Below are 13588 nucleotides of genomic sequence, written 5' to 3'. Positions count from 1 at the left end.
CCCAAAAAGAAGTACAGGTATATTACTACTTGGAACATTAGCAGCTCCTTCAAACAGAGCTTTCTTGTCTCTGTGAAAGTGAGGCTGTTCCCATTCATTATATTTGCTCGTTTTAGCAGGGCAAAGTAGTCGAGTGCAGGACAGGCACACCTACTTTGTTCCAGCGCATGAAGGCTTTTAGTGGCTTCTACATTTGTGCATTTGTTCAGGGTGTGGTCTCTGTGTTTTCTGTTCTCTTGCTCTATCTCAATTTTTGGTGTGGAGGACAAGCTGTATTCTGCATACCAGTTAGTATTTAACCCGTCAATCAGGTGCGTTCAGGATTATCTGGTCATTTAAGTAGAGCTGAGCGTGTTAAAGTCACTGCTGGCACAGTCAATTTAGCAAATTGTTTATAATGCCTGTTATGTAAAATTCTGCCATAGATGTTGATATCACATTAATAACTATATGATAATACGCTAATAAATATGTTTTATATTTTGCAGCAAAAAAATAATAACGAGGTGTACATGGTTAATTAAGGGTATAAAAAGGGTGTTTTATTTGTTAGACAGTTAGTAGTGAAGTTGTTGTTGTTGTTTTTTTTTAAGACAGGAGAATATTCAAAATTTAGTTTTATTATTAATCGTTTCGGCGGATGAAGCGTCCCCTGTGCTGTCATTACGTGGATGATGTAAATAGTAGCTTTCTTGAACGTTCCTCGTTCACTGTGTGTGTGTGGGTACGTTCAGAGATCCGCAGGGTAGCTGTCCTTCGGGCATCTTGAGCAACACAGAACACTGCACACAGAAACACAGGAGAGGTGAGTGCGCTGCGGTTTGGACCAAAAAGCGGGAGAAAACTGAGATTTCTTCTGTTCATGAAGACTTATTTACAGGTTGGGTGAGGAAGGGCTACAAGAAGCATGCTTCCTAACTGAAATGTTAGCTAGGTTAGCCGTGAGGATGGCGATGAAGCGCAACGCCGGCGTGTTTGTTACGTAAACATTGAAGTGCTGCCATTTAAAAAATTAAATTAAAACTTTGTGCTTGTGTTGAATTCGTTAGGATTATTACCGCCTTGGTTCGCTGTGGTTAATATAAAATAGTCAGTGAAGATTTTTAATAGATTTTTCCCTCGCTTGTCATCAGAAGCCTCTAACCGGTTTAGCTAATGTGTACTCAGCGTGAACCAGCAGGGACCTGGAGCTTCTGTGCCATCATACTCCTTTTTTTGGTATTATTATTATGCTGATGTTGTCCATGCTGGTTGTTTTGCCAGGTTTGACCAAACTAAAAAGGACATTCCTCTGTATTTTATTTCTGTCTTGGTTGTTTTGAAAGTACATATTGTCCTTTTAGTTTACTTTTTCTAAAATGCAGGATTTTATATTGTTTTCATTTTAGTTTCATACATTTTATATAAGTCTGCTAATACATGTAATTTACTTTTAGGGTAAGGGGTTCAGACTATGCTGAAAGGTCATGGTGGTAAACATATGAAGTGGAAGTGTGTCCTGTCCATATAGTGTTAGCTTTGAGGAACACCATGCAGATACTAGCAGATACTACAGAAACAAGGTGATTTAGCACTTTACAAAAAATGTTGAACCCGACCAAATATGGGATTTTGCAGATTTTGTTGATTTGTAAATTCAGTATTCCAATATATTGGCCAATATTTTTTTTCTTTGAGGCACATATTTACATAACATTTGTTGTGTGTTGTTATTTATTTACTCCTTTATGCTCTGCCCGACCTTGCTGGGATCAGTTGTTCTTGTTGCTTTCCAAAGATGTGTTACCAAAGATGTAGTTTGTCCAGCCAAGGCTGGACAAATTACGTAATGTTAACACTCATAACATGGGTGATTGGCGTTTCTCCTATCCCTTTCTTTTTAAAATTCCATCTGCTGGATGATATAAATGCTGATGGTGACTGATTAGATCAGTTGGTAAGGCTGTAACATACATTTATTCATTCGTCCTTTCACCATTCAGAGCTGCGACAGCGACTGTGAGCTCTGCCCTGGCAGGCTGTGCTGGGGGAAGTTGTGTCTGTGGTTGTGGTTACTGATTGTGGTTGAATTTCAGAGGTGGGTCGAGTATCCAAAAATTGTACTCAAGTAAGAGTAGCATTACTTTAAAATATTATTACTCAAGTAAAAGTGAAAAGTAGTCTTCAAAAAAGTTACTCGAGTAAGAGTAAAAAAGTACTTGGTGAAAAGACTACTCAAGTAGCGAGTAACTGTTTGAAATGTCCGATTTATTTTATAAATAAATGCTATCAGACAAACAAAAATAAATAAATATACAAATTTTAGTATTTTCAAAAGGAATATATGTAAAAAGATCAACAAAATAAGGCACAACAATTCTAATTTCAAGATTTCAGATTTTCACAACATTTTTCAAACAAGCTTTTTTCACCAATACCTACAGTAAATAATATAAATATATAAACAGTGCAAACAATTTCCAGTGACAAGATATGCTGTAAACTTTATATTCATTTTTGCTCCAAATGGCACAGCAGCCTCAGAGAAAACATTAGAACGAGGCATCTTCAACATATGTACATACAAGGCAGCTCAGTGTACCATAAATTTTATGGGTGTGCATCTATTTCTGCATATTTAGCAAAAATGTGCCATTTCTTAACTCAGTGAGGTGATGGTTAAGCTTCAGCAGCAGTATGCTCTCAAGGTTCTTGCTGTGAAGCTGTCACTGTTTAGCAGTGAACAGGAGTCCTGCATGACTGAGAAGTCCTTCACAAGCTCCAGATGCAGGAAGAGCTGTATTGATTTTGATCAACAGCTTCTTGATGTGAGGAACGCCATGCAATAGATCCACACCTCCAGTGAATGGACATGAAAGGTACCTCTCCAGTTCCCCTGCTTCTGGCTTTCCTGACCCCATGGATCCATCATCTTAGTCGGTTAGGCTGCTGTTTGCGCTGGCCTCATCCAGCTCTGTGTGTAGGTGATGTCTGATGAAGTTGAGACCTGTGGAAAGATGTAAGGTTTTCAAAAGAATTAGCTCTGGTCATTATAGTGCTGTATACACTGCAAAGCTGCGGATGTTTGGCAAGAAGATTTGATCACACTGGAGATGTTTTTTACTAACTCTTGTAGAAAAACAAAATCTTGTCATTCATATCCTGCACAAACAGTTTGCAATGAATTCCAGATTAAGTTTAAAATAAGAATGCGTGCAAGGCTAAGCAGTGCTCGCCAATAGATCCTCCTGTTTGGCTGTTACTCTGGGAAAAGACGAGAAAGACGGTGATGGAAGCGTGACTGGAGCTGCGATGTAGCCTATATAATATTTATATTGTACGAACGTGATAATTCTGTATATTGTAATAACGTGATATTATATTGATACGCTTCTGTATCCAAGGCTTTTCAATGTGGCCTCACAAAATTATCACGACTACAACAACCATGAAAAGAGTTGGATGGACATTGCTGCTCAATCACAGCTGCCTGGTCAATGTTTTTCATTAGTAATTTAGCAAAGTTGACGGTGGTGTGTGTGTGCCTGTGTGAGTGAGTGAAAGACAGAGAGAGGGAGAGCGAGAGACAGATTTTGTATGATAAGCTTCATGTTATGAATGCACAGTTTGAGCACTCAGGTCGCATCAGGCCGTATAGTGTGAGACCCTGCATCGTGGCCTATGAACTTCTACCCATAAATTCATATGGATATTTCACCATCTATCACCATTCAGACACAAAGAGTCTGTGATACCTTATTTAACAGGATTTTATGCATTTTCTTGTTATTTCAAGCCTTTTGATGAACAAAAATCTGTTTTTCAAGTTGGAGTAAATCAACCCCCGCTTGAACAGGTTTTATGTATTTATTTTCTATATCTATTTATCTTTTTCTTATCGCTGTGGGTGCCAACAAAAACCGCATCATTGTGCTTTTGTCACATGTTAGCATACTTGTAACAATACTGCTGCATGTAGCTCGTCTTACACCCATTCATAAAGTAATGTGTTGCCAAGAATCATAATTGCTAGTATACATCCACATTTAAAACCAGAACCACGGTGAAAGCTGTGTCATCTTTTAAATACAGTCTGTCCAAATCAGGTTTGTAGTTGAAATCAACAGTGCAGAATCATGCAGAGCGTTGTACCAAGTTTGGTCCCAATACTTTATATGATAAAATATAAGGTAAGCTTAACTCTACAGGTTAGACACACACACAGATGTTTTTCTGTAGCCCTGTTGTTATTTTACACCAATACAGTTGTGTTTATGGTGATATGCTCAGTTGTAACATCTCCGAAAGGTTAGATTTGGTGATGTTTCTGCTAAAAAGTGAAATTTTCAGTTGTCATTCTGAGTGAGACAGACTGAGGTCATGGCATTACTTCTGTTCAGCTTTGTGAACACATGACTCAGTGGTTGCACAATGCTTTCTGTTAAAAAAAAGAAAGTGGTTAGATTCAGGAGTTAATGACGTCATTCTTGAAAATCTGAATTTCCTCAGTGACTGTAATTGTGCTGCTTCTTTAAAAGCTGTCAGATAAGTCAAAGTAATGTTTATGGCTGCTGTGATACGATATGTGTAATCACCTGATAAAGCACAGCTACGTCATGTGATATCTTCTGGTTTATCAGTGGTCTGTAAATACGTTTTTGGTTGGTAGTTCTAGTTTAGTATGGTATTGTTCTCGATTATCGGGATAGTCAAGCTTCTATTCCTCAGTTTTTATTGTTTGCTGGACAACATACAAGAGTGAATTGAACCCTTGGCCTCCTCGTTCCCCTCCTCCCTGCTCACTCCCCCTCAGCTGGTTGGCTATTTTTTGAAGGATGAAGTAACAGCTTGTTGGTCAGTTGATTAGAAATGGGAACATTTTAAGGTTCTGTTTGTCATTTACTCAAAACCCATTGGCTGTAAGTGTACACACAGTTTGGAGTTTCTCGAGGAGTGCAACAACACTGAATTATACAAGTAAAAATTGGGAACTCTGTTGAAATGTTTCACATTACTGACATTTTCAGAAGTACATTTATCTGCCCCGGAAACCTGCTAACCAAGTGTGGATGGAAAAATAATAATCAGCTACCAGATGATGCTCATGTGCTTTTTTTTTTTTAATTTCTCTTTCTTTGTCAGAACGTCAATGCAATGCTGCTCCTCAGACGCTGCCACAGGCTGAATCCAATTGGCCCGCTCAGCATTGACAGGTACATTATTATAACAATGTATTTCTAATGTTTATTTCATATAATTTACTTCATTTTTACTTGTGATGTAGCTCAGTAGCTGAGCTCCACTAAGACAACTCTTTCTGGTTAACAGACTGTGTACCTGCAAATTAATTTAGTGTTACGAGTTGTTAGGTTACGTTTTAGTGTACAATAAATCTAAAAGCTTGCACTTTATTTTGGTGCTACAGTAGCAATTAGCAACAGATATTCCAGGTTTTTCCTGGTGAACATTTAAAACTGACAGAAAACTGACAACTACAGGATGTCTCTTAGTTTGTTTTTTTTTTTGTCTTGCATTGTGCACTTCTGCTTTCTGTCACAGGCATAATCTGTAAACAAATGATGGCTGTAGCTTCCAGTGAATAAAAAGTAAAGAAAATGTAGAAGTGCCTTAAACCTGGAAAGTGTCTGATTGACAAGAACATTTTTCAGCTTAACCCAAACACATTGCCAGTGCAGTAAAAGCATGCATCAGTCATGGATTGGCCACCCCGGAGCCCAGACCTCAACTTTACTGACCCAGTGTGGGATCATTATGACAGAGAACCGAACAAAGAGCAGCCATCATCCAAAGAAGCGCTTTAAATGTCCTTCAAGAAGCCTAGCCTTCTGAAGACTAGTTAATGAAATGACAAGAAAGCTGCCTAAGAGAGTCAGACTGTGTTTAAGAATGAAGGTGGTCATACCAAACATTCACTTTCATTCTCATTAGAATTTTACTAGTAGATTTTGCTGTATATATATATATATGTCAAAGTTATATTTCCATTTTTAAAATGTTCTCAGAAATCAGGTGGCACCTGTAGTTGCATCGTGTGCAGTTCGTCTCTGCAGCAGCAGCAATGACCAGAGATTTCACCAACATGGCTTCAGTGCCAGCTGGAGACACGTCCTGGCAGGACTGCTGGCTGGCACAGGGGCTGTACTAGCATATGGTCTACACCATCACAAGGTTACAAACAGACGATATCTGTCCATTTTTACTTTCTTTTTAAAGTTTAATGCACTTTTTTTTTTGCCATAATTTGCTAAATTATGCTAACTACATATGTTTTTAACCACAGCAGCAAATGAAAATTTAAAATTGCACCGTCTCAGCGAAAAAACATTAACTTTTCAAAGTATGAATGCAGTTGTTCAAAGTATGTAAATTATTAATACATAGTAGAGTGTGACTTTAAATGGTTCTTGGTGTTGTGGTAGACACTAAACAAATAAGTCAGTGGGTCATTGAGCCCTTTCTTCCTTAGTCAGGCCATTGAATGACAATAACTTCAACTACATCAGCAGATTTTGTACCTTCAGAGCTTGTCAAGCAAAAACAGAGCACTGCCCTGCAAAGTCCACAGTCGTTACAGAAACCCTTTCTCAGCAGTATGACCAGATTAACAGCACCGACAGCATTATATGCTCAAACTGCCATAAAGTCTGACATTTTTTAAACTTTAACAGTTAAATATCAACTGATGTCTTTCCAGAAAGTAGGCTGTACCTAATGAGACTCGTATGCTAGCAGTCAGTGCTAACTCTCAAGGAGCTGCTCACTGGTTGTTTATTTAATCAAATAAAAAAGGCCACACGGTTTTATGTTAAGGTAGTAAGCAGCAGTAGCGCTTCAAATTTGAAAAGTTGAAAGCTCATATATTTTCTTCTTTTGACACCCCAGGGAACTTTTTGGTGTTTTTAAAATAAGTAGGGAATATATAGGTCTGTGCATGACCATTAGTTTATTGCTATTTTGATAGAAACTGATGCCTGATGCCTCTCTTTCTGTGCAGGCTATAGAGAAGAGCTCCCCGCTTCCTATCATCAGCCAGGAGGAAGTTACAAGGCATCGCTCCCTGAAAGATGGCGTTTGGGTCACCTACCAAGGCGGCGTCTATGACATTACCGAGTTTGTTTCCATACACCCTGGTGGGGAGAAAATCATGATGGCAGCAGGTGGTGCCATTGAGCCCTTCTGGTCGCTTTATGCGGTACACAATCAGGAGCATGTGCTAGAAATCCTCTCTGCGTATAAGGTGAGAAACCCGCTTGTTTCTGTTGATTTAACTAAAGCGCTGTTACATGCTAAGGAGTTAAAATGTACTGCACTGGGGTTTGTTATTCAGTATTAAAAGATCAGGTGTAACCACTGAGCTTGGTTAGAGTTTAACATAATCAACCCTGTAGTAAGTTAGCTAAAGGGGAGCGTGGGTGTAAAAGCTTTAGCAACACTGCTATTCATAGAAATTTACCAGGAAAAAAACTTTCTTATGGGTGGAAATAGTTGTGTCAAACGGGATATTACACAGTATAGCTGTGTGGAAATTTGCACTTAAACCAAACTGCAGACCTCAACACATGTGTGAGCCTTTCATTTGACATCAACACAGACATACCCACTGCTAAGCTTGCAGAGCTCTTTCTTTTAATAAGGTTCTCACTCAAAAGAAAAGCTGACATAATAATAAAACAGTAGATGCTGTTCATTAGATGTTTTTGAAAAATTGCAACAGAGGTTGATGAGCTTTCGCAGCACATCGCTTGAATTTATCCTTAAATTAACTTTTTAAATGTATGCTGTTCATCTTGCCCTTCTGTTCAGTGCAGACACATATGAAAAGGTCTGCTGCACACTATATACTGAGGAAAACCTCATGGCTGTAAGCTGAATGCTGGCACTCCCTCAAGTGGTCACTGAGAAAAAATGTGTGGCTGATGTTTTTATTAGCTTCTTGAGCTGAAGAGAAATTCAGTTGCAGTTTTGGTCTAATAATCTAATCTAATCTTTGTGTCTGTGGTTGATGCAAGATTGGTGAGCTGAATGCGGAAGACCTGAAGAAGCAATATACTTTTAAATCATCAGACCCCTACTCTTCTGACCCTGAGCGTCACCCTGTCCTGCGCGCCAACAGCCTCAAGCCCTTCAACGCTGAACCTCCGCCTGAAATCCTCTCTGACAGCTACATCACCCCCACTGCTTTCTTCTTCAAAAGAAACCACCTCCCGGTTCCTCAGGTGGACCCCGATTTATATCGCCTACATGTGGAGGGGCTACCCAGAGGAGTGCTCACACTGTCTTTAGAAGACTTGAAGACTCGATTCCCCAAACACACCATCACAGCTACCCTGCAGTGTGCAGGAAACCGCCGTAGCGAGATGAATAAGGCCCGGCAGGTTAAGGGACTGAACTGGGGCGTTGGTGCCATTGGTAATGCGACATGGAGCGGCGCCAAGCTCAGGGATGTCCTGCTGGCTGCAGGTTACGGGCCAGATGTAGCCCAGTGGGCTCGCCACGTTCAGTTTGAAGGACTGGATAAAGAAATAACAGGGAGTGCGTACGGTGCTTCAATCCCTATAAATAAGGCAGTTAGCGAGGAGGGTGATGTGCTGCTGGCCTATGAAATGAATGGCAAGGATATTCCGGCCGACCATGGCTTCCCCATTCGTGTGGTTGTACCAGGTGTAGTGGGCACACGCAGCGTGAAGTGGCTGGGTAAAATAGTAGTCAGTGCACAGGAGAGCAGCAGCCACTGGCAGCAGAAAGATTACAAAGGTTTCTCCCCTGGAATAGACTGGGACACAGTGGACTACAAATCTGCTCCAGCCATCCAAGAGCTGCCTGTTCAGTCTGCCATTACCACACCTGGAGAAGGCTCCGTGATCGATCGCAGCGAAGAAATGCTGACTGTGAAGGGCTACGCTTGGAGTGGCGGGGGCAGAGAGGTGATACGCGTCGATGTTTCTGTGGACGGAGGGAAGACGTGGAAGGTGGCCAAGTTGAAGAGCAGCGACAAGGAAGGAGATCAAACTTCTCCCCCACTAGGACGAGCTTGGGCATGGAAGCTGTGGGAGATAACAGTTCCTCTTCCTCCAGAGGCCCAAGAGCTGGAGCTCGTTTGCAAGGCAGTGGACAACAGTTACAACACGCAGCCGGACACATTCGGTCCGATCTGGAATGTGAGGGGCTTGCTGAGTAACGCCTGGCACAGAGTGAAGGTGAAGATCAGCGAGGATGACGACGAAGAATAGGCTCAGCGGTTGAAGTACAGAAATCAAAAGACTTAGAGCTTAAACAGAGTCATCTCAGAGTGGGATATTTTTGTCTTTTTTTTATTACATTTGTATCATGGACTCAGCAAATGTAGGATCAACCAGGAGTAGCACTACATTTTGAAATATTTTTGACAAACAGCCTTAAATATTTATTCATTTTGTTGCCGGGGAGATTTACAGCGGTACGCACATGGGATGAAGCTCAAGGCTGTGAACAGCCAAATTAAATTATGTCTGGTTATCGCCATTTATTAGTCACTTTCTTTTATTCTTAAGCAAAACTGTGGTTCAGTTTGACTCTGAAGCTCTGTGGTTTATAATGATGAAGCATTTATTTTTTATAATCCATATTTATAACACTGAAGATGAGGGCATTTTTTTTTTTTTTTAAAGGGTTAAAAGTTGCGATTAACTTTTTATAAAGATTTCTAATCTAGCTGAAGTGAAGCCGAGTGGTTATTTAACCCTTTAAGACCTACCATAGAACCAAGTCCGCCAGAGCTCACATTATATTTTCACATGCTGTGGAGCCATTTTTGGGAGCATTTCAAGTTCATATACATCAATACAACTATTACAGTCCAAATTTTAATAATATGTCTGCATTAAGTGCATAGTAATTACATAAATTGCAAAAAAAAAGTGCAATAAACTACAAAAAAATTGAAAATCGTTTTTGTTTTTTTAACATATATATATATATAGTTAGAGAAATTTAAGAGGCTTAACCCTCAAAACTGTAAATACAAAAAAGTTGCACAAAATAGTTTCCCACCACAGGAAATTTATTTTAAGTGTCTTCATAGTTTTATTTTTGAAATACACCAATTTTTATATACTGCAGAAAAAACTTTTAAAAACACCAGCATAGGCTCATAAGGCCCTGATGGTAAAAAACTACATTTCCGCAAAATGACGTCACTTCCGGTTTCGGGCAGGATAGGGCGGACATGCGATAGTTCGCGCTGATGGACGTAGGAAGTGTTACAAACAGCTGATGGATCGGCAAAGTGCGTTTCTGGAATATTATGTTTTTGTTGCTGCAAGTGCTTTTTATGCAGTTTTTGCAAAGCTATATGTGGAAGGAAACTGTGACCTATAGGACAAGCTGATGGCACAAGATGTAAGTACAACTCCTCCGGTTTCATATGCAAAAAAAATTATTGCGCTAGCTTACGTGGTTGCAGTGCTATCGGGATTTTAAAATAGTTACGCAAAACGGAGCGACCGGCTTTAAAGGGTTAAGTATTGATTTGTTTTTAATCAATAGTGGTGACACTGAGTGTAGTGGTCACATTTCTCCTTTGTTTTGGAAACTTTGAGCTACTCAAAGAAAATCTACCTGTAGTAACCATCTCGTTGAAGTAATCGATGTTTGGCTTAGGTTAGCACATCAGTGGTGGACTGTGGCCCTCTGTTGACTAATCATGCCATGGGCCTGTCCTCTGCTCTTTCAGAGGAGATATGAAATACAAAACTACAGTGTGAAGTTCCAGCTGAAGTCCAGCTGTGTACAGGGCAACGCTACAGCACAGCAGAGGTCCCTGTGTGGTAAGGAGAGGCCAGAAAAAATATACTGTTGAGAAGTGAGTGCTGACTCCTTACACTCAGAGAGAGGACGGGGGGAATAATATGTAGGACCAGTAACATGTAACGGTTAGTCATTTTAGCATTTGTTTGAAGAACTGGAGAAACTGCAGGTTTTATTTTTACAACATTATGAAAATATGCCGATACGCTGCTCTTAAGTCTTATTAACAGGTGGATTATATTTGAAAGTGTGAGAATCATGAAATGTATTTAACTGCTTACAATGAATAAAGACTTTGACTTTACACTGGCCTACGTCTGGTTATTCAGCTTTTCCTGATTTTGGCCTTTCACACTAATTTTTTTCTCTCGAATTAATGTACAAGGAATAATTACACCATGATGACAGATGGCTGTTGTTACAGATGGATAGATTTCAGCAACTTTCAGTCCAGCTGGTACACAAAACGCCTCCTGTCAGTCACGTAGCTCTGCTCTGTGTTTGCTTTAGATACTTACGTGTGTGTTTGTCTTACGATTTCAAAAGCAGCCTGATCCAAAAAAAGAACATTTTGTACATACTAGTCTTACTCTTCCCTCCTTTTGTTCCTTTTTCCCCCTTTAATTACATAACTGTAACTTTCACAACAATGACAAATGCAAATGGAAGGAAGCACAAAGCTGACGCCTGAGGTTTACTGCGACGTCAGCAAACACACAGAACTGTGTCACATTGATGGTAAATGGTAATATTTCGCCAGTATGATGCGAGATTAACATAACTGAAGTCTGCAATACAGTTGTTTTTTTTTGTAAATTTTTATAAAAAAGACAAATATTAAGAAAAGATGTTTCACCTCTCATTGAAGATGCTTCTTCATTTCTAAAAACAAATAGTGGAGAGAGAACAACGTATTTAAACCCTAGTGGGGTTTTGGAAGTAATCCTGAGGGTCCTCATATGAGCCAAGCTGTGAAAAAAGGCGTGGGTCATTACCATCACCAGGGGTTAAGGGTGAAACCCCCTGTGAGACCTTGCCCCACCCTGCCATGTGAGGTCACCTAAGGAAAAGTGTGAGTGTTCATTGAACAGCCTGGGAAGAGATCTCAAGACTGCATTTTAGGTGGCTAATAGCTGGTGTAAGTCACCGCCTCTGTTCAATGATGGTTGTTCACATTGGACATTGATGACCTGTTTCACACCATCTGTCTTCTCGGTCATTGATATGATGAGAAAGAGTGACCTTTGCCCTTTAGGTCCAGATCTACAGCTGAGGCACGAGGTGGCTCTTCTATGCTGTGCTGTGTGTTTGTGGAGTGGCTGTTTGGTCTCTTGCTGCACTGCACAGCGTACGTTATGTTGTTTAGCTTGTGTTTGGGAGTTTTTTCCCTTGGAATGAACCAGTTTCTGTCTGAGGGTGTTGCTGGGTCTTAAGCACCGTGGGATTTTCGTGTTGTCCACTACTGTATTTCTTTTTTTTTTTTTTTAGAACTAAAAGAACTGAAGAAGTCCAGTCAACTTTTCAGGCTCTCGCACCTACCATGAACCTGGACAGCTGAGACATATAAGTCATTCTTGTTAGCTTAGTACTACTATGTAAATCAGTGCTAGAACTGAATAATTATGAGCAAAGACACATCACGTTATAAAAGTTATTACTCTAACCTAATAAAAAATGTAGATTCAGACTCCTCTGCTGGTGTAACAGACCGCCTGTGTGGTACCTGTGAGGCTATACGATGCCAACCATGCACTCACATCTTGAGACCAGCTGTTTTACTGCCTTTAATGCTCCTGTACATTTATTCCACTTCAGTACACAGCGCTCTATTCCAATCATATCGCAGACATTTTCAAGAATACACATCAAAATACAATGTCAGCCTTCCATCATCTGCAATTTTTTCATTAGATGCCAAAGCAGGGTTGAATGAAATCAGGAAATCTCCAAAATGAGCTAAGCTCATCAAAAAGTATGACTGCTGCTCACGGAGGGGGAAAAAAAAAAGGAATAAAACTTTGGCTGATTATGCCAAATGCCAAATTATTCTCTCGTTATAGAAATAGTAACATGGTTTTTGTTTAGATCTGATCAGTGCTCATAGCTCACTTTAACATGCAACATAGCCACTGTCTAACTGAAGCATCCCATCTTCTTTTAACAACAGCCTGTAAATAATCCGAGGAGGCCGGCTTCCTGACTTTTGGGAGAGAAATGTTGTCCCATTCACACAGCTGATATGAATTTTAGCTGCTCAACAGTTCTGAGTCTTCTTGGTCATGGTTTTCATTTCATGGTGCTCCAGATGTTTGCAGTTGATGAAAGGTTTGCACTGCATGCAGGCCAGCACCCAGACTTAGTAATGCAGTATGTTGTTTAGCATTATCTTCCTGAAAAAGACATCATATGAATAAATGAGCATATGTTGCTCTAAATCCTGTCCATGGCTTTCAGCATTGACGGTGTCGTTCCAGATTTCCAGATGTAATCTGTCAATTCCAAAGGAACTAATGGACCCTTTTACCATCAGAGATGTAGGCTTTTGATGGAGGTCAAGGACCTTGTTATCAGCTAGACAGTCCCTCTTTTTTTAGATGTGTGTCTGCCATCAAATTAAAAATGAGCTCATGTTTTTCTTGAAATCATAAATGTCTTATTTTAACCGTTTGATTTGTTTTCTAAGTTCTATTGTAGGTAAAATATGGATTTCTGAGATTTCCAAATCATCGCAATATGTTTTTATTTACATTTTATACACAATCTCAAGTTCTGTAGTTTGAAGTGGAGTTGTACAAAAAAACCT

At 39.9% G+C, this 13588-nt stretch overlaps 1 protein-coding gene across 3 annotated transcripts; it reads left to right on the top strand.

Annotated features, from left to right (window-relative positions):
• The first annotated feature begins 694 nt into the window (after window positions 1–694).
• suox (sulfite oxidase) lies at window positions 695–11089 on the top strand. Of its 3 annotated transcripts, none has more exons than XM_084928189.1 (5): window positions 695–805; window positions 5122–5192; window positions 6003–6168; window positions 6995–7237; window positions 8010–11089. In XM_084928189.1, the coding sequence occupies exons 2-5, from the start codon at window positions 5134–5136 to the stop codon at window positions 9228–9230; spliced, it is 1689 nt and encodes a 562-aa protein (XP_084784315.1). In that variant the 5' UTR covers window positions 695–805; window positions 5122–5133; the 3' UTR covers window positions 9231–11089. The 3 variants fall into 3 exon arrangements, with proteins under 3 accessions (XP_084784315.1, XP_084784314.1, XP_084784316.1); XM_084928188.1 differs by lacking the exon at window positions 695–805 and adding an exon at window positions 828–880; XM_084928190.1 differs by lacking the exon at window positions 695–805 and adding an exon at window positions 3806–4956.
• Window positions 11090–13588: the final 2499 nt, after the last annotated feature.

This window comes from Perissodus microlepis, chromosome 5 (genome assembly GCF_051167445.1).
Source record: "Perissodus microlepis isolate ML-2025 ecotype Zambia chromosome 5, ASM5116744v1, whole genome shotgun sequence".
In the NCBI taxonomy this organism is placed as follows: domain Eukaryota; kingdom Metazoa; phylum Chordata; class Actinopteri; order Cichliformes; family Cichlidae; genus Perissodus; species Perissodus microlepis.
Note: the sequence above shows the minus strand (reverse complement) of the source record. Positions and strands in the feature narration are given on the sequence as shown.